This window comes from Tursiops truncatus, chromosome 10 (genome assembly GCF_011762595.2).
Source record: "Tursiops truncatus isolate mTurTru1 chromosome 10, mTurTru1.mat.Y, whole genome shotgun sequence".
Lineage (NCBI taxonomy): Eukaryota > Metazoa > Chordata > Mammalia > Artiodactyla > Delphinidae > Tursiops > Tursiops truncatus.
The window spans coordinates 38,444,107-38,467,803 of NC_047043.1; the positions used below are offsets into that span (position 1 = coordinate 38,444,107).

The window sequence follows — 23,697 nt, forward strand, 5'->3', positions numbered from 1 at the left end:
ACATACAGATGGCCAACAGACACATGAAGAGATGCTCAGTATCACTAATTGTTAGGGAAATGCAAATCAAAACCACAGTAAGATATCACTTCACAGCTGTCGGAATGGCTACTATCAAAAAGACAAGTAAGTGTTGGCAAGGATGTAGAGAAAAGGGAACTCTCGTGCACTGTTGGTGGGACTGTAAACTGGTGCACTGACAGATGAATGAATGGTGTGGTGTATACACACACACACAGGAATAGTACTCAGCCATAAAAAAGAGAATGAAATCTTAACATTTGTGACAGTGTGGATGGGGTCTAGAGGGCATTATGCTGAGTGAAATAGAGAAAGACAAATACCATATGATCTCACTTATATGTGGGCTCTAAAAAATGAAAACAGACTCATAGATACAGAGAACAAACAGGTGGTTGCCAGACGGGAACTGGGTGAGGTGGTGGGGGGAAGACATAGGTGAAGGGGATTAAGAGGTAGAAGCCTCCAGTTACAAAATAAATAAGCCATAGGGATGTAATATACAGCATAAGGAATATGGTCAATATTGTAATAACATTGTATGGGGACAGATGGTTACTATACTTATTGTGATCATTTCATAATGTATGCAAATGTCAAATCACTATGAGTACACCTGAAACTAATATAATATTGCATGTCAATTTTATTTTGATTTAAAATTTTCAAAAAAGGATTAAAAAAAAGAACAGAAATCGCTTGGTCAAAGGGTATGTGTATTTAGAAGTCTGACAGATATTTATACTCCTATCAGTGCAGCACTGTGCAGAAGTGGCTTACCACTGCACATTTCTTATCACAAGATCATCCCGCTCATAGATGGACTCAAGCATCTTTTCACATTTTATCTACCAAGCACTTACATAGCACTTACTGCCCTCCTCCATGTTTTCCATGCTTTGCACCTGCTAAACCATTGAATAATAGGGACCACTGTTACCCCATTTTACATCTCAGGAAGCTGAGGCCCAGAGGGCATCAGTAACTTCTGGGGCAGAGTTCAGCCCGATGCTCATGTCCCCGCGGTTCTGGGCCGGGCATGCAGAGCAGCTGCAGCTCCTTTTCCAGGAATCACTCACTTTATCCTTTGCATGTTTATCTATGGAGCTGTTGGTCTCTTCTGTATTTGATTTGTAGGAATTCTTTATACAGTAAGGAAATTAACCCTTTATGAAGAGTTAGGCACGTGTCTTTCCTGTTTGTCATTGTCTTTGGACTATTATGCTGGCTTTGCTCATGCAGAACCTATCAGCCTGCACCTGAACACACCCACTTTTCTCGTGGAGCTTCTCTAAGTTCTGTCAGCCTTAGAAAGATCTCCCCCTCCAGGATTTTTAAAACAATTCTTTTCAATTTTCTTCCTGTAACTTTACAGTTTCATTTTTTACAATCAAATCTTTAATCTATCTGGAATTAATTTTGATGTAAGTTTTAAGGGTCAGGATCCACTTAATATTTTTCCCAGGCAGGCTGTCTTATTTCTTGAATGAGCTATTTTTTCCCATTGATATGAAATGACTTCTGAGGTACCCTAAACTCCTGTGTTTCCAAGACTTTTTCTGGACTTTTTATTCTATTGAGGTGGGTATTACTTATGCCCATTTTACAGATAGACAAGTTAATAACTCAGGCAAGCTCACGCAGACCAACTGGTGGCCTCACCTTTGTACCCAAGCTGTAGTGACTGCTGGTGTGAGAGCTTCCCCAGAGCCTGCGCATGGTGACAAAAATTTTGCCCTATAGAGGACACAAAGAGGACAAGCCATAAGCTCAAGAGACTCCAGGTGAAGATGGCTCTGAAGGCAGACTGGACTCCCTGCTCAGGCCGCACGCACAACCTTCTGCTGGGACACTAGGGAGCCCTGGGCCTGCAGAAGGTCCCCTGGGCCCTGGCACCACTCCAGGTCTGACCAGATCCCAAGTCACCCCTGAATCTAGGAGTCACCACGCCGAGTTCCTGCAGTCATTCTGGGCCCAAATCTAGGGTGTGCTGATGGGGAAAAGCAGAGAGGGGGGCTGTCTGCCCAGACTTTCTACTTGATGATGAGGACACCTCAGTGAGGACCTGACAAGTGAACCTCCAAGAGGGTGTCACTGCGGTGACGTTGTGAACACCCACTGTTAACCCCAACATTTACTCAGAAGCCTTCACAAGCTTTTAGGGTAACATTAATACTGGACTGAAGGCTGACAACCAGGAAAACCAGATCCAGATGGGGACAGGACCTTCATTAAGCAGAGCCCCCAGTCAAGAGAACTGGGGACTGTATGCAGCTTTGAGGAGAAAGAGGCAAATGGAAACAAAACCAAAACAAAGGATGTGATGGAAAATCAAAGCAAACAGTTGCCACAGCACGTCCTGGGCTCAGTGCAGGGTCCTCCTGAGTTCCTGAACTTGCCACATCTACATTCTGTGGGATTAGTTTGTGTGGTGACTATAAGGTGCTCCAAATCCTCAAAGGCAAGAAACATTCTGGAAGTTACTGTATCCTCTTGACTGAGGAAGAAACCTTTACACGAGGAGGTTTATGGGGAAAAGGGACTTCTGCTTTGTTTACTTTCTACCACACTAACGTTTACTGAGAGCTGACTATGTGCCAGGCCCTGTTCCGAGTTCCTAGCGAGTGAATAGTTAGGGAGCTCATCAAGTAGAACAGCTTATCCGCCTAAGCGAAATCTGAAACACAACTAGTTGACACTTGGCTTGGTTGGGTTCCGTCCTTGAGGGAGAGGGGGCAGGAGGGCGGGGGTTCCCAGCCACAGAGGTGGGAGCAATGCCACAACACCTCCTCCTCCTGGGTAGGTGTGTGCGTGCAGTATGTCAGCGTGTGGAAAAGCAGGCTAGGAGACGGTGCACCTGGGCTCTCCTGCCCTGGCCCCACCACGGCCCGTATCAGCCCCTGCAGGACCTGGCCTCCACCTGAGCAAAGGCCTGTATGTTCTGATGCAAGCGTGACTACTGGGCAGAGCAGCGCTAAACTGCACTCGCCTTGGAACAGGGTTTCCTCTCTCAGCAGTGGTTTCCAGACTTTCCACCTGCCCCACCCCCCCCAGCCTCATTTCCATATTCAGTATTCTCTCTCTCTTTCTCTCTCTCTCTCTCTCTCTCTCTCTCCTCACTCAGCAATTTCTCCTGCCAGGAGTCATAAAAAAACAAAGGCTGAAACCTCCTCTCTTGGGGGAGAAAGAATGGGACAGAGCTACTGTCCCGGCCTGATTCTGTCTCAGGGGAAAAGCCTGGCACTGGTGCTTCCCCTGCAGCCCCTCCCTCTCCTCTCCACCTCCCAGTCCTTTCTTGGGCCTCAAAGAGCCAGGGGCTGTGAGCAGAGCTGCTCCAGACAGAGGAGGCACGGAATTGGGAGAAGTGCGTTGCTGGGGGTGGGGGCTCAACCTGGACGCACATGAAAATGCAAATTAAGACCTTAAAACATTAAATATTAGTGGTTAGCATTAAATACAACAAAAAATTAAAACAAACTTCAATTTGAAGGATGACGTTCAAATTGAGGGAAATAAATTCAGATATTGTGTGGCTGTGTCCCAGTCATCAAAGGTCTTAGAGAAACTTCCAGCTGTTTTTGAAAGTGCATGAGTGGAGTGACGTCTTCAGGGAGGCCATTCCGAATTGGGAATGGTTAAATGTAAACATGAGACACACAGGACACAAAGCATTTAGCTGCCGATCCGTGAGACCTCTTCCCAAGTGAATCCCATACTTGAACTTGGGAATATTTGCTAGCAGTGTTCTCCCTGATGAAATTTCTCTCCAGAAGCAACCACAGTCAGTGAGCCTAAAGGGCATTTGGCATTTCCTCAAGAGGACGTCCTCATCAGCTAGAAACACGGATCAGACTGACGCTTCCAACTACTTAATCATTTTCCTGAAGTCATGGGCTCAGTTCCCAAATGCTGTGGCAACCAGGTAGGTGTGGCACCAGCTACTTGCTCTGTATAGTCTGTCATATTTTCAAGTTTCTAACCCCATTTTTTATCTCCAAGAATGGGAAAGTGGAATGTACAGAGTGAAGGAGAATACAACGTTGGGATAAAACACTAAACTTTTTTTTGTTTTTCAAGGCAGAACACTCAATTTTCTACCTTATTTTCTAATTTTTATTTTATGGTAATATTGAAAATTGGCAAGTGTATAAATGTTAAAAACTTCTAATTGCTAAAAAGCACTGAGAAAATGGGAGCTAGCACTTAGAATAAGAAAGACAAAACTATTTTCTTAAAAAAAAAAAAAGACCTTTAGAGCAGATTTCTCTAATCAAGGGAAGGAAGGGTGGGAGGATGAGGGAAGTACCAGCCTGAGTGAACTGAGCAGCCAATACTCACCACACGCATGGCTGTATTGATCTGTGGCACCTGCCTGAGCAGCTAAAGCTCCTTAAGCAGATAAGCAGCTCGGTGGGCGGGCGAGAGGCCCCCACATCTCCACCTGGGCCCGAGGCATCCTCCAGAGTCTCTGTGCACCAAGGGGGTAGCTCGGAGCTTCCCTGGGTCCTGGCTGTTTCAATGTGATACTTATGCTGCCTCTCTGCCTTCCAGAATTTTGTAGATTTCCACTGGGCCCTGCTTCTAACTCTCCCTCATATTAACAAAATAAATAAATAAAATTGTTTTCTGAGTAGAAAAGTTATGTAAGTCTATTATTAAAAATTCTGAAAATTAATAAAGTACAAAAAAAATGTAAAAGCCACTTATAAATCCATTACCTCTGGGTGGGGGGGAACACCCCAGGGTTACCATTCTGATGAATTCTTCTAAGTGGCTTAATATTTTTTTAAAAACTGAGATTGGGATCACTTCTAGCATTTCAGTGTATTTTTCTAAGCTTTTATTGTAAAAAAAAAAAAAAAAACCAAAGTTGGGATTGTGGTATATGTATGACTTATTTAACCTGCTTTCCCACATGCTGACATACTGCGTGCACACACCTCCTCGCGACACGTAACCACCTGCTTCCACTGCACACTCTCTAGTTCCTGGGCATCCCATAATCTCACCCGCCACTGGACATTCTGGCTCCTCCTTTGCACGTAGTTTTCTACCATCCCCAGAACATGTTACTGGCCACAATGACGGAGTTGTTGTGGGCATCGTCATCTGGGGGGAGGGTCACTGAACATGGCACAGGACCCTGGCCTGAGCCAGGACTGCCTTCCCAGGCCGGGGTTGCAGTGACCACACGCGCACACTGGTGGGTGAGCCAGGAGGGAGAGGGGTGAGCACACGAGTGTTCCTCGCCCAGACCATAGCCCCAGACCCGGGCCGGCCCAGGGAGAGTGGGAAGGAGCACTGGGAAAGGGAAGAGGAAGCAAGGAGGGGCAGGGCTCTGCTGTCACTGTTGTGGCCTAAAAATCTTAATAATGATGGAAAATAGAAGCCATGCTCCCCGAAGCATCACGTGTCTACTCCTCCAGCGGCTGAGGGCTTTATGTGCCCCACACAAGGCAGCTGTGGTATAAAGGATAAGAACTGGGCTCAGATCCCCTACAAAGTCAGAACCTTAGAAACAGGAACAAAGCCACCTGCCTGTCCAGGTTAAACAGGAACCGGCGCTCATTGGCTCCTCCTGTGTTCACCTGTTCACCGCTGCCTGGCCCAGCTGACTCCCGCCTCCCTGGAACTTGGTCATAGAACTTCCCAAACTGACACCTTCCCCCAGCTCACGGGTGGCCTTATAAAAAGCTCACCAGCCTCAGTAACAGGAGCAGCTCAGGCTTGACCCACAGCCCCTGCTCTCCTAACGATCCCCACCCCTACCCGGCCCAGCCATGTCCTCAGCTGGAGAGATAGAACTCGATGGTGACAGAGAGCAACTGGTTCCAAGAAGACGAGGATGAAGTGCGAATGTTACCAGCTCCTAGTTCCAGAAGCCAGACCCCTCTCCCCTGTCAGTCTCAAGGGAAGGGTTGTCAGGGACGGCTCTCCTCCTGCGTTCAGGGAGGCAACACCCCTCGTGACCCTTGTTCTCCCAGGCAGGTCCCCAGTGTCCCCCTTCTCTTTGTACCAGGAGCAGCATCCTTCCATCCATCTGCTGCTCGTCACCCCCAAACACCTGCCTTTCTGAGGCCTCATCTGAGGTCAAGATGCCATATTCACCCCCAAATCACCAGTGCAGACTAGCCAAGCCCAGGTCAGCCAGAGTCAAAGGGCCTGGATCCGAGACCACCCAAAGCAGGCTTTAACCTCATGGATCTGAGGACAAAGCTGATTTCTGCTTCCGCTGCAGAGAAATCACCACCTTACGTTCCCACACACGGCCAAGGCCACAGTCAGTCTCGATCGTTGCTGTGTGTCACCACAGCTAACACTGTGCCCCCTTCAGAGCTTATGTGCAGAAGGAAGCAGTCAAATGAGATTCCATGGGACAGGGACAGACGGGGAGGGAGCAGAGCAACTTGCCCCAAATCATACAGGGGCGCCTGGAGGAAGCCCAGGTCTCCCGACTCTCAGCTGGTTCTCAGTGCGAGTAGTTAGAACCCCGTGTTTTTTCCTAAGGTTTGCCCCATCCAGTTTCCTTAACTGTGGCTTCAGCCAGCTGCCCGCGGGCCTGGCCCTTCCCTGAGGGTGGAGGGCAAGAACGCCTGCTGCTGGCCTGTGGTGGTGGCGGCAGCTGCAGGTCCAGAGGGCTCCGATAGCTCCAAGCCAGTGCCAAGAGCTTACTGCGGTCTGGGCCCCACCAGCTCCTTTGCCAGCCTTTTGCAGAACAGCCCTCAACACAGAGTGGGCGGATGGAATGGTCTGCCTGACCCGACGGGCACCTCGAGTGATGCGCTGGCCTAGCCCACTGGCTCTGACTTTGAAGGATGTGCTGAGCCTGTGGCCCAGTCTCAGCATCTTCCGGTGAAAGGGGGGCATGGGGACCAGAGTGGGAGGCGAAGGCACTGCTCTGGGCCCAGGAGACCCAGCTTCCAGCCACAGCTCAGCTGTCTGCTTGAGGAGCAGCCTGGAGCCAATGACTTAATCCCAGAGTCCTGAAAGTGCTGTCCATGGACCCCAGGAGTCCACAGATGGGCTTCAAGGATGCCCGGGGACACCTGAGTTATAACTGACATTTGACAGAGACACACGGGCCCCACTGCTCTGCCCCCTGCACCGCTGCACCTGTACACTGGTGGGGGGGGGGGCGTGTACTAACCAAACACAACGGACGAGCTGAGATGCCAGCACGGGACCCCCTGCTGCTGCTCACGCTGGGATATCAGCAACTGGAAGCTACATCAACAGGATGTGTTCACCAGTCCAGTTCCATCCTAAGGTGCAGTTAGTTAAATCGACAGACATGCAAATAGTTCTCAAACTCCCTTCCACTGTGAAGGGGACTGGAGAAGGCCAGAGCAGCACCGGGGGCACGTAGAGCTGGATGCTGAATAATTCCAGCCGCTGTCACTCTGAATAACTCCAGGGAGAGCAAGAGAGCACACGCGCCCGGAAAGGGGTCCAAAGGGAGCCTGGCTCTCGTCTCAAGGTTCAACGGCCCAGCAGAGACGAGGAACCACCTCAACTCCTGGGACACTGCGGAGGTAAGTTCTTAAGTGACCACAGAATTTAGTCCGGGAGGCAGGATCCACACTTGTCTAAGAACATTCCTCTCAAAGCCTTAGCTCCACCGCCCCTCCAATGACCCGGCTGAGGGAGCTCTCCCTCTCAGGCCCTGCTACACGCTGGGGCCCAGGAACCCCTACCACACCCACACCCCACTGAGCAGTCAGCTCCCAGAGTGCTCTGCAGAGATGGGCCAAAGCTGGTGCAGAGAAGTCGAGGCGGGGAGGCAACCTGACAGCAGTGCCCGCAGCGGCCCCTTGAAGACGGGGAGGAAAGAAGACAAAGGGAGGGACATCGGAGGGTTGCGGTGAGGAGGGGGCGTGGGGAGCCAGGGCGGGAACCCAAGGGCACAGCCGGCTGCACACATGAAGCCGGCTTCCGGGGCTGAAAAGTGCGGCTAATCTGGGGAACAGGAGCAGGAAGGGAAGCTCGGGGGTCTGGGGACCTGGCTGGAAAGCTTCAGGGAAGCCAATAAAGAAGGACCTCCTTGCCAAGCTTATGCCTTTAGCTCTTGCAGGGCTCGGTCCTTTTCACCTGCCATCTCTCTCCCACTCGTGGGACCAGCTGGCACAGTCTCAGAAACAGACAGGAAAACAGGAGGAGGCTGCCTGCATGTGGCAGAAGCCTGTGAAGAAATAAATGGATGGGAGGAGCACGAGGCCTCCCCGACGCTGCCCCTAAGAGGCAGCGGGCTTGCCGGCTCAGTCTCTGTTTCCAGCCCATCCCGAACCCGCTGCCAGACTCATTTCCGCTTTCAATTTGTCCAACACCCAGCCTCGACCACCTCCCACGTGCCTGCTCTCCACTCCACCCTGCTGTCAAGCGGCACCATGACTCCCGGGAAGCTCTGCCTGGGGAGGGCACAGCCACAGGACCCCGCCTCCCAGGCCCAGGGCTCAGAGACCTCGGGGCTCCCCCAGAGCATGCTTTCGAGGCTCCTCGCAGTCGGGCCCAGCCCACCTCTGCTGCCCAGTCAGGGCCCTGCCCTTCTCTGCACCTCGAGCCAGATTCCCCTCACCACAGACAGTGTGGGCCTCTCCCTGGAGTCTTTCCAAGTCCTGCAGGCCTCTACAAAACCCTCAGGACAGCAAGCAGAACCCAGGGGTTCAAAGTTGGACAGATCTGGGCTAGCGTCCCAGCTCTGCCACTTCCTGGCAGTGCCTCCACCCTCTGGGCCCCAGCGGCCCTGTCTGCGACTTGATGGACAACTGCCCCAGGGCTGGACGCCAGCTCAGTGCCCGGCAGGCGGTGAACCCTGGGTAAGCGCAGGGCCTCCTCCCTGCGGCAGCACTTAACACTCGGCCGCTCTGTTGTTACTATCGCGCTGTGTGCTACCTTCTCCCAGCTCATCTGTCAAGTTCCTTAAGGCTCCTACATTATCTGCTTTTCTGATTTCAGATCCATTCATTGTAAGAAATGAATGGAAATCATTTCTTAATGATTTTAGCAGAAAACAGCAGAAAATCTATTTCACTCCAAAAAAAAGAAAATGAAGCCACCCATAATCCCCGAGATAACTGACTGTGGAAAACATTTTGGCTCACTCCCTGCACCTCTAGATGTTTTCTTTTTTTGAAAATTAAGGTCATGTTGCACATGGATTTTTGTGTCTCAATTTCTTCACTCAACACTCCAAGGTGAATGTTTCTCCACATCAGACAGTCTTAAAAACCTTTTTAAATGTCCACATCATACCCCAGCGTGAGAAGCACCGCCATTTACTCAATGAACACTTCCGTAAAGGGAGGGCAGGCCGAGTCCCAGATACAGAGACCTGCACCAGCACGCGTGAGCTGAAAACCTGCCAACCACAAATCACCTTCCTTCCGCGCTGATTAACTGCATTTCCTCCCTTTTCCAGAGAAAGCCCATTTCCTGTGGACAAGATTTGTGGTGAAAAAAATGGAACTGGCTCTGATGCACGAGCCAGTGTGGTGAGCTGGCCGGCAGATGTGTGAGCCTGATTCCCCGTCCCTTCTCCCAGGGTCTGGGGTCAGTCCCATCAGCCTTGGGAGTGAGCACCTGGCAGACCACGCTGCCCTGCCCCTGCCCTGTGCAAATCAGAGGCCCTTTCTGCCTGCAGACAAGAGGGTGTGAATAAAGTTCAAGGTGCAATCCTTGCTGGTCCAGCTCAGTCATCACATCACAGGAGGAAGAGCCAAGAGAAAGAGGGTGTTAAGCTTAGACAAGATAGGACCCAGGAGGCCGTGATAGAGGTCTTCAATTTTCTAATGGGCTTAAGTGTGTTCTGTGTGGCCCCAAAAGGTAAACCTGGTTCAATGGACAGAAGCCACAAGGAAACAGATTTTGGCTCAATATAAAGAATGCTCTAAACCAGCCCAAGCAATGCAGAGAGTGAATGGGCTATGCCTTTGTAAGGTGGAGAAGCCTGTTACTGGGAAAACATCACGGCAGAGCTCATCTGGAGGGGATTCGGGCACAGAGGGGATGATGAGACCACACGATGTTAAAGTCCCTTCCACGTTGAGAGGGAGCTGCGCGACCCCCCTCAAATGCCCTATACTCCTCCCACAACAGCTCGGAGGAGCCCGCCACAGGGAGATTCCATAGCAGCCATCAGTTTCCAGATGTTCCTACTACATCTAGAGTCTGGATGGCTTCCTGGGAGCCACTTGTGCATCTTGTAGAAGAGTCTCCAGCGTATTTCAAAACTAAGGGAAACATTTACAGCCTATTGGAAACCAAACCACACGGGGATAATACCACAGCTAACATGATGTAAGTTATACCATATGCAAGGAGGGAATGTTTCTAAACAAAAATGCTCCCTTCTTGTGTGTTTTCTTCCTCTTTTTTCTGGTTGCTAAAACTTAATTAGCCTTGCAGTCCATCTGGCAACTTACATGCAATTACCCAGGATACTTTGCATGGCTACTCAGGCCACTCGAGGTCTGAGAACAGACAGGCTAGGCTGCGGTGTAATCAGCATTCCTTCCTGCACGGACTCCACCTGCCAGCTGCCCCTCCAGAACCGAGAGGAGAGAGAGGAACAGCTCGCACCCAGAGCAGCAGGAGAGGCCTGGAAGGCCCTGGAAGAACTGAGCTGCTGGCCTCCCTCAATGAGTGCCCTTCCCAAATAGAAACAGACGCGTTCTAACAGAGGCCCTGCATCTTGCATGGATGTTTGGCCCAGGGCCCGCCCAGCTACTTTCCGATCTGAGCACAGGGGTGACAGGGAAGCACTTTTAAAGGAGTCTTGATATTCAAGGCTTAGGAACCTTAGCCTTTCCAAACTAGCAGAAGGAGGGGTGAGAAGTCAAGAGCTCAGCCCCTACGATTCCTAAGCATAGGGAGGGGACACTCTGTGACATCCACAGCCACCCTCCCTTGCCCATCTGACGGCCAGCGCTAGGAGAGGGAAGGCCCCTCAACACCCAGCACCAAGGGCCAAGTGTCCTCACTCACTGGCTGAACCCCCACCTCCACCTTGGGTTTGTCAGCCTTCCCCATAGAACATGGTGAGCCAGGGATTAGTTTATAACAACTATAAATATACTCAGTTCAACTTAGAAAAAATTGTTATTTTAAAACCTAAGATTTTTAAAAGCTGAAAAATAACTGGCCCGAAGCTGGTTCTGGAAAGGTGGTTTGCAGCAGCCTTCGCTGTCTGCCCTGAGGATGGAGACGGCCCAGGTGAAGTGAGCGGTCCCAGTCAGGGTCCCCCTGGGATCCCCAGGCCAGCTCCCTGGGTGGCCCTCTACTCAGGAGGCACCCAATGCCACCTTGTTGGTGAGAAGCCCACAGAGACCCACTCTGGACAGGAGAGGGCGGGGGAGCTCTGGGCTGACCGACCACCGCCCCTCAACCATGGCAGCGAGGGAGCTGGGGGGTCAGAGGTCTGCTTCAGGGATTGAAGGCAACTCAGCATCCACTCGGGACTGTGTTCCGGGAATTGTCAGAGTGGGGGATAGGCCCGCCAGGAATCAAGGAGGAGCCTCAAACCAGCTCCTGACATAACACGTGCAACAGGGCGACTTAAAGCATATGAATGGTTCCATTCCCACTCCCCTCATCCTCGAGTAAGAAAGTGGCCGTGCAGAACGGTGGTTAGAGCAGGACCCCCGGACCCAGGTGCCAGGCGCACGTTTCTACCCCACCAATTCCCAGAGCTGTGGGTGTGAGCCCTGCATCTCAGGGCTACTGGGAGAGTCAATGAGTGGATACATGCAAACCACTGTCCCACAACTGCCCGCACACAGAGCACTAACAAGACGTGTCAGCTCTGTCGTCACCACTGCACTCAACACCTGCCCTGGGGCAGCCGGGGCTGCCTGGGAGCCGGAGCCAAAGCCCGGACCCAACCCATGAGGACATCTCGGGAGGGCTTCCAGGAGAGGGATGGTCACGGGCAGCCCACCCTGAGCTGCTTGCTGGACTGACACAGGGGGCACTGGATCCAGAGCCCAGGGTCCCAGCCAGGCCCCTACTCCACAGGGAGCCTGAGAAAAGACATTGGGTTTTTTTCTTTCTCTAAGCCGTTGTGCTCTGCAAGAAGAGCGCGCAAAGTTATAGCTCAGAAAAGGAAGCAATCCCTCCCACCCCCAGCTCAGCCTCTCGTCTGGGCCACCTCTGAGGCCATGGCCCCGCCAGACACTCAGCCTTCCTGAGGGAGACCAGGCTCCCGGCTTCAGTGACTCTGGGCTCCATGGCATAGTTTCGGGGAACAAAGGGAACTTCTGGTGTCCGGCTGAGATAGGAAGGGGAGCTGCCAGGGGGACCCGGCTGTCCCGTGCACCTCAATTCTCGGAGCCACCCACTGCCTGGTGTCTGAAAGAGAGCCGGGATGGGGCCAATGGGTGCATCAGAGACACGCCTTCTTGGACGCAAACTTGCAGAGCTCTCCCCACAGGGCCGTGTCCGGAGCGGAGCTGAGGAAGCAGGCGACACTCAGCTGAGCGCCCCGGGTTTAAGCCATGCAGCGCCCTCTTCCCCGAGACAAAGATCTACGTACAGTTTCCAACTCTAGCACGGCCTGGGCAGCAGGGAGCGTCTCCCCCGGGGCCTGGACACTCACCAGGAAGCGGACATCGTCAAAGCCATTGAGAAGCAGCCTGCTCTCATACTGCTGCAGCCCCACGGCCTCCAGCCACTCCCCGACGCTCTGCTCCGGCGGCCGCGAACCTGACGAGAGAGGAATCGGCAGACGCTTGAAAAGGGAAAAACCATTGAGGCGGTAGCAGCGGCACTCAGAGGAAGACAGATGGCACTGCCACATCATAGTCATTACCATAAAGCAGCCACACTCCGTACTAGAGGAGGGAGAGCGGTGGCCCCGCGGCCCCTCCTCAGTGGGTGCACCAAGGGCACCGGGCGGCCACGGCCCACTCACGCACCCCCCTGGGTCCTGCTGCTCCGGGGCCTTGCAGCACCTGCACGGCCGCTGCCCAGGGATCAGGGGAGCCAAGCCCCAACGCTCTCCGGGGTCGGCGCTCGTCCGCCTCCTCGGAGGTATTTCAGAAAGTCTGTCCCCACGGGCACCAGAAGGGGCCAGGGACGAGGGACAAGTCCCGCGACCTTGCAGCACAGGCCGGTCAGGTGCGAGCGCGCCTCTTCATGCAGTGGAGGGACACAGGCACAGCGACCACAGCGAGGACTCCGTTCACGGTCACGGGGAGCCAGCGCATGCAACACAAGCAGCAGGAACCCGGCACGGGGAGAAAGGAGACTTTTACTTGTCTTTCCCCAGCAGTCCCGGAACAAGCAAACCATGGCCACCGGCACTTCGTGCTCAGAGGCTCAAGCCGGCGCGGTGCGTGCGGGAGGGCGCGCGCGCGCGCATGGGCCGGAGCTCCGGCCGGGAGCCGGGTCCCCAGCTAGACTCCGACTGCCGGCGAGCGGGGCGTCTCCCCGGCCAGGCCGCTGTCCACGGGGCCGCCTTCCCGGGCGGGGCTGTGTGGCGGGGGCTGGGCGTTCATCTTCCTCTTCCGACGGTGGCTGGCTGCTCCCGTGACTGGCCTGCCTGCTCGGCTGGAAAGCAGGCGGGCAGATCCAGTTCTTGGCTAAAGAAGACAAAGCCCAGCCCAATAAAGGAGAGAGAAAGGAAGCGGTCCTCCGTCAGCTGAGCTGTGGTGGCTCAAGTCTATTCCCATTCTGCGCTGCTCTCTCTTTGGCTGAGTGATAAAGACAGCAACTGTCTTCCCAGGGTCTCCGGAGCTTGCTGTCCTCCTCTGAGGATGAGCAGGGAGGGGAGGAGATGCATTTGCTTCCCTCCTCAGGTAGGACAGGGGAGCATGCTGGTGCAGGGAGGAAAAAAGTTCAGCCCTTCCGGGCAGACCTTGGATGTTCTGAGCCTTAACCCCACCTACTTCTCCAGTTCTCGTGGGCAAGAACAGATAAAAGAAGAAAAAAGGAAAAAGGGGAGAAGAGGTGCAAGGAAGGAAAAAGAAGAACCAACTATAAAAACATCACCTCCGGAGAACTCCTGACACGGTGAAAGTCATTATGCTGTTCCCGGCACTTTCTGCCCCTTGAGGCAGGCCAAGGCCAAGTGGCTTGGTTGTCTAGGAGACCCTGGTGACCCACTGTCCCAGGTTCCCCCTCTCCTCTGTCCTCTGCTGAACAGATGGTGGTCAGGGTCCCAATGCACACTGCAGCAGCACTGCGAGATGCCGAGTCTGGGGGCTGCTTGAGCTCCCCTGCCCTGGAGTGGGGCCGTCTGCTCCAGGAACCTAAGTGGTGGGCTCTTGTATGCCCTTGATGTCAAGTGTCCCCCGGCTGCTGATTCATTCCTGCTCGTAATCCCCCGGCTGGGCAGCCGTGGTCCGGCCTGCTGCTGGTGGATGTGTGCGTGTCCAGAACCGCAGCAGAATGCTTTGTCTAAAGGCTCCTGGGCTCTCACGCTGCCTGCTGCCGGCTCCACAGTTCTTGCTCGCTCTCATAACGTCTGGCCCTCCCCCCCTCCTCCCCTGCCCACCCTCCTCCCTTCCACACTCAGGAAAATACATCAGGGATCGGACATCGCAGCAGAAGCTGCTGCTTCTGCCACCGAGGGAGAAGGAGACAGCAGCACCAGCATCGGAGCAAAAGGACAGATTTTCCAATATCTGCTGTTGCCTAATACACACGCGTACAAAAGGCAGAGATGGCCAAACTTTACCTCCAGCTCCAGGGGCTGGAAACAGCTTATCAGAGAGAATAGAGAAGGAACAGTTCTGTAGTTTTGGCCGATAGTTTCTAGGACAGCCAGAGAGGGGACAGAGGAGGGACACTGTCCTGAGGGCACAGCCCACGGGTTAAGTGACCCCCGCCCCCACTTCAGGAATGATTGTGCCTCTGCCAGGCAGATAAGCGGCGCAGTATCACAAAAACAGATGACAAAATAAGGACATTACAACTAATAGTCCTCAGGTGAGCACCCCAAACAACTTGGGAAGAGACTTCTCTCCAGGCCGTCAGAGCCCAGCAGAGAAGTGCCAGGCCCAGGGCAGGCCATTCACTCTCTGGCGGAGGAAGACATGGGAGGAGAGGTACCAAGGACAAGGGGAAACCAGGACCAAACCCCCAGTACAGCTGAGGAGACAAAAACGGTAACATGTACAGAGACACAAACCCAGGGACCACGTGTCACCCTGTAAACGTGCTGGGAGGCACCTGCAGCCCAACAGGCTGTTGGTGGCCCTGGTGAAGAAGGGGCTCTGTGTGCTGGGAGATCAGGCCCCTAGAGGAGCCTGCATTTAACAGCTACTCAACAGCTAAACGGCTGGCTTCAGCAAGAGACAATCAAGCGTTCTCTTCTGCTGGCTAGAAAGAACAGGTCTTTGATGACAGCAGCCAGAGTGGCCCAGGCCAGGGGGAAGGCTCGCCCTCCCTGGACTCCAGACAGTGGGATGAGTTGTAAAACATGCTTGTTGAGGATACGGGTAACCAGCTCCAGAGCTGGCCACTAGGAGGCCCACAGCCCAAAAGAGGAGTGAGATTCAAGTGCCATACTGGGGCACTTCAGGACACAACCCTCTGCAAAACCAGTCACACCAGGCAATCCCATTAAGCTTAGTTAAGGGCTTAGTTAAGGGCTGCTGGCTGGCACGCCTGCTCCTCCTCCCAGGATGGCAACCCCACAGCCCAGGCCTCTTCTCCTAGATCCAGAAGCCCAAGGACAACATGAACTCTGACAATGATCATTCAGAATAAACAAGAAATCTGCTCTGGTCTGAGCGGACGGCTGGTGTTCCCCGAGGTCCTGGGGAGAGCCCCCTCCTGACCCATCAGACAGAAGACAGAGGTCACAGGCAGGCCTGAGCCCACGCTCTCCATCCTTCACAGCCTGGCCGCCATGCGGATACTGCGAGCTGGGACTCTGCAGCACGGGTGGACACACCCTCTGCTCATAGCCACCTTCCTGTGCCCGCCCTCGACTTTCCTAAGCTGGGGTATGGAGGATGGCTCAACTCAATGCTGCTAAAACTGTGTGTTGGGATCCAGAAACCTAGGGGGGTAGCTGGACCAACTCCTGCCATTCACATGAGTTTATGGGGGGCGAGAATTGGAAAGTGGGGCCCACAGGGCAAGGAAAGGGCTCAGTGTCACCAGCTCCAAGAAGAAGGGCTCTTCCAGAAGAGTGTTTTCCAGAAGGGCTGCCACATCTCCTGCTTTATCAAAGCCAGGAGGTAATGGCCTGATTCTGCCCCAATCTCTCAAGCACATGCAACTGATGTAGGCTCCTCAGATGCAGAGGGGTACAGGGAAGCAGAGAGCAGCCTCACAAAAGCTGACTGCATCAGACCCATACCTGCTGCCCCTAAAGCACATGGCAACAGTGTTCGTCTCAGTCCTGAACATCTATTCCCAACAAACACACGCTCTTGGTAAAAGCCTGCAAACCACAACAGAAGGAAAGCTCCCCGGACTGCGTGTAGGCAAGTGCCTGGAAAGAGAGCCACAAACTCTTAGCCAGAAGAGCCACTTGTGCAGACCCTCAGCATGATCCAAGACTGGCAAAGATGAGCCCAACCCAAGCGGACCCTCTCTGCTAGAGCCCAGGGAAACAGGGCTGAAGGGGGGTGTCTCCAGGAACACAGTGGGAAAAAGCGTGGAGGGAGACAAGGTAGGGGGGCAGACGCCCCTCCTCTCCAGGTTTGTCGATATGAGAAAGTAATCACTTCCTGGAGAAAAATGAGCATAACTACTATTTACTGAGTACCTCTTTAGCTCAAGTGTTTGTATATATTACTCACTCTTAACAAACATAAGAGAGAAGTACTATATCCAAATGTTGCAGATGGGAAACTGCGGGCTCGGAGGGAGTAAGCGACTCGCCCTGGACACACAGGTATCTAGAATCAGGATGTGAACCAGGGCTGCGGCTCCAGAGCCCATGCTCTCTCCACAAGCCCCATGGCCTCAGCAGCAACTTTATCCCTGACGTGCATACTTGCCCCCATCCCTCAGACTTCCTGCCAGGGCCAGAGGCCCATGGAGGAACTAGAGGTGTCACTCAGGGCTTACAGGTCAATCCTGGATGGAGCCTCCTAAGTGAACAAGGAAGCCACCCCTTCAGGGCAGAGAGGCACTTCCCCAATAAGGGGAAGAGGCCAGGGTCCCAAGCTGCTTTCAGCCCAGATGCACTGGTGGCAGTTCCGTCTTCAGATGCTTGGGGGAGGGGGTGCAACAGGTGCTCTGGGATGCACCTTTAAGATGTCACCTCACCTGAGCAAGTAACACAACCATAATTCTATTACCAAGAAAAACGGCTCAGGTATGGCCTCCCTAGTTCCTTTGTTTCAAACAAAGGAAATGGAGGCAGGCCTCACCTGTAGGGCTTTGAGATGAAAAGAATACCCCAAGTAACAGTGATCTGAAGTAAAAATGATGAGTGTCTAAGTAAATGGAAAAGTGGAGAAACAGACACAAGGAGGAAACAGCAGAGCCAACCCTTCCAGGCGATGCAGGCTGAACAGTCCACCCCAGCGCTCTGCCGCTGCCATGGATCAGGTGAACGAAAGCCACGTGCCCATGAAGAGGTAGTGCCAGAGCCGCCTGGGAAGCTGGGAGACCAACACGAGGAGCACTCCACATTAAGCCAATCAGAGAAAGCCTACATTTATGAAAACAACGATGAATAAGTGACAATCGTTCACTTTTTATAAAAGGGCTTCCTAATAGACAGCCTAAAATTCAATTTGTATATTTTCCCCTCCACTATGTAAAAGGAGTCATGGCTCCTAAAGTAAGAGCTAGATGGGCTGTGTGGACACATGAGATTCCAAATTGTAAGAGAGTGACGTGGTCTGAGGCTGACTTCTCTCACCCCCCAAATGTCTGTCTTCTGCGTCAGAGAAAAACCTGAGCTAGAAGGGACCCAGAGGGTGGTGCTCCATGGGGAAAACGGCTGCTTGGTACCATACCTGAGATCTTCTGCTGTTCCTGAGAAAAGTCGATCCCTTCTCCAATAGAGCTCATGATCTTCTCAATCTGAGATGGAAGAAAAGAGGAACAAAAAGGAAAGGCTGTCAGGCTCGAGTCAAACATCGCCGGCTCACCGTCAGCGCGCACACCAGGGTAGGCCTCCGGGTCTCTTCCAGACGATTCCAAGGTCCAGCACCAACCTGCAAGGTTTCAGAGCTCACGGTGCTCCGATCAAGAAAGGCTCTTCTCTGGCCACAGCCCTGTAGGGTCTAAAGACGAGCTCTGAAGGGAGTGAGCGGGTAACAATCGGAGCTCAGCTGCTAGAAACGCCCAAGAGCCTCCCTTCCAAGGCAATTTATATGTCAGTCCCCCCACCCTCCAGCTCTTTCAGACCCAGCGGAAACTGGGCAGAGGGTGCAAGAGCAGGCCAGTGCTGGCACCCTTCACTGCTCATGCCAGAATCTAAATTCCATGAGGGCAGAGGCTTTGCCAGCTTTGTTCCATGCTATACCCCCAGCGCCTAGAGCAGTGCCTGGCAATTCGTAAGCATTCAACAGATAATTGCTATTGCATGACTGCCAGCTCTGAGGGGTGGAGACATTTTCTAGAGCACCTGAATGGGCACATAACGCTGAATGGAGGATCATTTGATCCCTGGAGGCCGTCAGTCCTGGATGCAGCTCTGCATTCAGGGGAGAAGAGGTGCAGATACTTGTCCTTCCTCTAGACCACAGCAGAGAGAGCTGGTCTCAAAGCATCCAAATGTCTCCAGCATTGCCCCCTGTATGGACCACCTGTCCCAGCCATCTGGCTTTGGTCACCCTGGGCCAGATCTAAGCCCCCTGCTCCCGGAAACCTGGCTAGGGGCAGGCCCAGACAGCGAGGAGGAGCCCCCCCCAACCCCAATTGGGTTGCAGTGGTAATGAGCTCATTCACTGCTCTTTTTCCAAAGAAAGGAAAAGAGGACCTTTTGTACCAGGGCTTGGATGTTTCTTCCTCTAAGTGAAAGTAAGGAGCCTCAGGTCTGACAGTCAGAAAAATAACAGCTCTCCAGCCAGCCTCCAGCTGGCAGGCAAAGGCAGCACTTTTGACACCCGGCAGAACAACACAGGGTAAGCACCACCTCTCCCCTGGCAGCCGGGAGCACAGGAAGGTCTTTTCCTCTAGCAGTCACCTAACTGCTTGTTAATGCACACTGCGAACTCCATCCCTGAGCTCAGCAAAAGCAAAGGAAACAACACATCTGACCCGTGCAGCAAACGGAGGGTGTGCCTCGACTTATCGGCCGGCAGCCCAGAGGCCGGCATCAGAAGCAGGCAGTGCCTCGGCAGGTCTGCAGTGTCCCTTAAAGAAAAGGCCCCCCTCCCTCCAGCCCTCTCCAGAGCATCCCTTTCTCTGGCCCTGCCCATTTCAGGTGCAACATGGCAACGACCCAGCCAGCCAGGAGGGTACTTCTCCCCCACCCCCGCAACGCCGCAGTGCTGCATCCATAAAATTGGGGGTGGATACTGCCTCCCATAAAGGACTGTGTGGATTAAAAGTATCATGTACATAGGCATCTGGCCAAAGACCTGGCTCATAGTAGATGCTCAATAAAAGGTTAGCTTGTTTCCCACTTCCCCTCTGTTGTCCACAGTGCTCCGACCTAGTAAAACTTATTTTTAAAGTTTTAAAACATATTTTTACTTATATTTATTTTTTGACAATACATCCACACGATTCAAAACTCAAAACAGGCAAAAGGTTATTCAGAGAAAAGTCTCCTTCCTACTCCCGTCTCCCAGCTGCCTATAGTTCTTCTCTCTGGAGGCAACCAGTATAACCAGTTTCTCAAGTATCCCTCAGATCTATTTGCAATTAAGCAAATATATGAATGTATTCCACCACCCCGCATACTGATATGCTGTTCTGCATCTTGGTTTTTCCACTTAATAATGCATCTTGGCGTTCTTGCCACAGTTCATAAAGAACATCTTTTTTTTTTTTTAATGGATGAGGTATAGTCATCCCGTGTAAGGCTATATGATAATTTATTGAACCAGTCTTCGGACAGGCACGTGTGGAGTTTCCAATCTTTTCTCATTCTAAACAGTGCTACAATGAATACTGTTTCACATACATCTTTGAACCCAGGTGCAAGGATATCTCTAAGATATCCTAGTGATCTCTTGGAGTCCTTCCAGGCACAGAATCTTGAGTTAGCAGCAGGGACCTCACAGGTCATATAATCCCAACTCCCATGCCATGTCCAATTCTGCTAAAGACCTTCCAGAGATGGGGCACTTGCTAACTCTCCCAGTCAGTTCATCCTATTTGCATAAAGCGCCAAGTTATAACGTTTGTCTTTCTACAGATTTAAACATTTTTTCTAACTTCATCTCCTCTTCCACAGGAAAGGCTTAGGGATATATGAAGACAGCTCTTTAAACTCTCCCCCACCACCAGGCTGCAAGGCCCAACCTGGCATTAAATGACACATCAGTCATTACATTCAGATTTCAGAAGCCTCAAAGCTGGGCAACGAGCAGGCACTCCACAGGTATCCGTTGGTGTGCCTTCTTTTTCTTTTCTGCATTTACAGGAGAAAAGTAGGGTGCTTAAGGTGAGGAAACGTTTTCTTACATGGGGGGTTGGGTCCTTATCCCTGGAATGGCTCTACCAGCCTTTGGATGCCTCCTCCAGGCCAAAGTGGGTAAATGTGGGAGAATCACCACTGCAAGCACCAGGACAGATGGAATCAAGCATGTTTTATCTGCCATTCTTCCCCCTGGGCCTGGCTCATGGTAAAAGAGGCAACTGACAGACAGACAGACAAAGAGCAGTTTACATTTACTTAGAGCCAACAATGAAAAGCTGTTTTCCCAAGGCCACACAGAGTGTCAGGGTGGGAAAAACTGAAATGGAAGGTGACTCCAAGGTGTCTTTTGAAATAAAGTCAAGCCCTACATTATATATTTCATTATCATCATAATCACCTAACACCCAAAGCCCTGGCTGGCCTGTCCAATCAGGATCTCCTGGCTGCTCAACCCATGACATTTTGCCAAAGGACCTTTGGAAGTCAGAGTGAGCAGGGTTGGACACGCTGCTGCTCCTCTGCTGCTGCTGCTTCTCTGCTCCGTTCCCTCCTGCTTGCCCCAGGGGTCACCCTCAGGTGAAAAGCTCAGCTGCCACAGCCCCCTGGGTGCTTCAGCCTGCAGGCCAGCTGGGAACTGCTAGCCGGGGAACTCTCAGAACCAATGTCATCCAAACTAGAAAGTGTGTTTTGTTTTCTGTGAACGGCAGTAGCCAAGTCCAGCTGAGAAGATTCTAGTTTATAGAGGAACTGAGAGCTCTCCAACAGCTTGCAACCCAGGACTCCTTCCAGCCTTGGTGGAAGCACAGGGCTAGGAGGGAAGTGGCGGTGAAGCGGGCCTGTGCGGGCAGAGACTGGCAGGTCCCCACCCAGCCCCTCAGCCAGTCCGTGGACACAGGGAGGAGTGGGACCTCATCACCTCCCCCTGCCACACCCCGGGGGCCCAGAACCAGCGAAGGGGGAATATGGTCATTTCAGTCTAGACACAGAGGAGCGGTCATAGGAGACAGATACCGTTCTGATCTACACACTTCGTGTAGTTTAACCATTTAGGCTTGAGTTAAAAAACAATTTGATTAGGCTGCTTTCCCAGAAACATTCTGCATCTCAGGGGAATGTCAGGGGAAGATGCAGGTGGAATGTAGCAGAAGGGAACAGTTCAACATTCTCTTCTTCTTCTGTTGTTTGGGATCCATGACATTTTTGGAGAGAGATGGGAAATGGCCATGCTTTGATACTGCACTTCAGGACTTCCCTGACGGTCCAGTGGTTGAGACTTTGCCTTCCAATGCAGGGGGTGTGGGCTGGATCCTGGTAGGCGAGCTGGGGTCCTGCATGCCTCGGGGCCAAAAAACCACAGAACAGAAGCAGTATTGTGGCAAATTCAATAAAGACTTTAAAAAATGGTCCACATCAAAAAATCTTTAAAAAAAAAATACTGTGCTTCACATGAACTCTATAGAGAGCTCAGCTCACATTTGTGTTTAGTAAAGTAAATCCTGAAAGTTATCACCATAATGGACTCATCTATTCAAAAAATGCTTGGAAATATTCCATTTTCAGCAAGTATTCAGAATTATTCCATTCAGACTTTTTTTTCCCCCCTACCAGGGCTGTATAAAATGTGTTCCCTGTATGGCTAAAAACAGAACCAAAACCAAACACTAGGAATCCTGCCACTAAGGCCCTCTCCCATCTGCTTGTTAGGAACACAGGATCCCGGATGCCCACAGGCTGGCAACGGGAAGTGACATTCTATATCCAGAGAGGCTCCACTCCGGTCACCATAACCTGGCTGCCAGGAGCAACTCAGATCATACTAGGCTTTTCCATGGACACTGGGAGTCACAGGGGCAGGGGGGAGAAGACAGCTGCTGCGTGGAGAAATACCTCCCTAGGTTCTGATGGGTCTTCTGTGCCCCAGGAAGTGTGCTGGATAAAGGCGGTCCAAGGAGAACCACAGCCTCGGTGCAACATGGCTCTGAGGCCCGTGGGGAGCCTCCCTCCTAGGAGGTGGCACGAGTGAGAAGCAATGGGCATTTTCAGGGGCTCTCACTGCAAAAACATCAGGGGAACAGGAATCAGTCTGGTCATAAGCTGAGGCCTGAGAGGAGAAAGGGAAAGAGATTGCCTTTCTCCAACCTTCTTTTGCGGCAAATGGGAACCTGAAGGGAGATGTTTCTGGAATTGATTGGCAACTGAATTTGGTGCCTGACGTCAGACACTCTCCCCCACCCCCTTTTGCCGCCTGCGGAGCTATCAGCCCCCGAGGACCCTGCCACCAGATGGAAAACACACCAGTCCCGTTGGGCCTGTACCACCAGGGCTGGAGACACCATCTATCTCTCCTTCTCTACCCCCAACAATTAATACTTTACTGGCCCAGAAACACACTGTGCTTGCACTGTAACTTCCCAATTAGCTGTTTTATGGTGTGTCCCAGAGACACTATAGGACCAATAAAGGTAAGATCCCCGTTTCATACTGTTTCTTTAAGAGGCCACATGGTGACTTGCACAGAGCTGGCACGTGGAGGGGCCGGGTAACAAACAAGTTACCATTTGTTAAATGCCCAGGCCAGGCTAGTCACCTCACTGATACAGTAAGAGGGGAAAGGTAGCCAACACTCTCAACCCCAGTCTGGATTCTCTAACACCCCTTCCCTCCTCATTTTTATCTTTTTCCAACCTCCCTGGGTTGCTGGCACAGTGACCTCACCCCCCACGACTACCAGCTGGCCCTTTCTCTCAACAGTCCCTCAGAGCCTCGACTCACTGCCAAGAAAACGTGTCATCCCATTTTTCAGGTGAGGATGCTGAAGCACTACCCCACAGCTAGACGCCCAGCAGCCCGCTGATGGCACTGCTCTCAGTGGGGGCGCCGAGCCTGCCCTCTGGCGGGGACCAGGGAGGCAGACCCTCTCCCCCCGCCGGGGCCAGACAGCCCGGCTTGGACAGCGCCCCCCATTCCCAGGAGCACAGGTCAAGCCCTCGCCTCCTCGACCTCCCCAGAGGCCCCGAGCCCCTGCCCTCAGGTGACCGACGACACCGGAGGTGGCCCCTTGGCTGTGCAAGGCACCCTGACGCTGCTGACGCTGCCTCCCAGGCCCAGCGAGCACATAAGAATTCATCACCATCTCTGTCTTCTACGGCTCAGCGGCCGACAGGCACTCCTCAGCCTAG

The 23,697-nt window shown here is 52.6% G+C and overlaps 1 protein-coding gene across 8 annotated transcripts in view; it reads right to left on the reverse strand.

Moving 5' to 3' along the window:
• Positions 1-23,697, reverse strand: part of ANKS1A (ankyrin repeat and sterile alpha motif domain containing 1A) — a 186,555-nt gene that overhangs the window by 13,100 nt on the left and 149,758 nt on the right. For 6 of the 8 annotated variants that reach the window (XM_033864391.2, XM_033864390.2, XM_033864389.2 and 3 more), the window contains 2 exons: positions 17,940-18,006; positions 12,611-12,717 (listed from right to left, as the gene is read on the reverse strand). In XM_033864391.2, the coding sequence (XP_033720282.1) occupies positions 12,611-12,717; positions 17,940-18,006 (174 nt within the window). Of the gene's footprint in view, positions 1-7,168; positions 12,581-12,610; positions 12,718-13,268; positions 13,427-17,939; positions 18,007-23,697 lie in introns of those variants that run through there. The other 2 variants (XM_073810837.1, XM_073810838.1) reach the window with 2 other exon arrangements.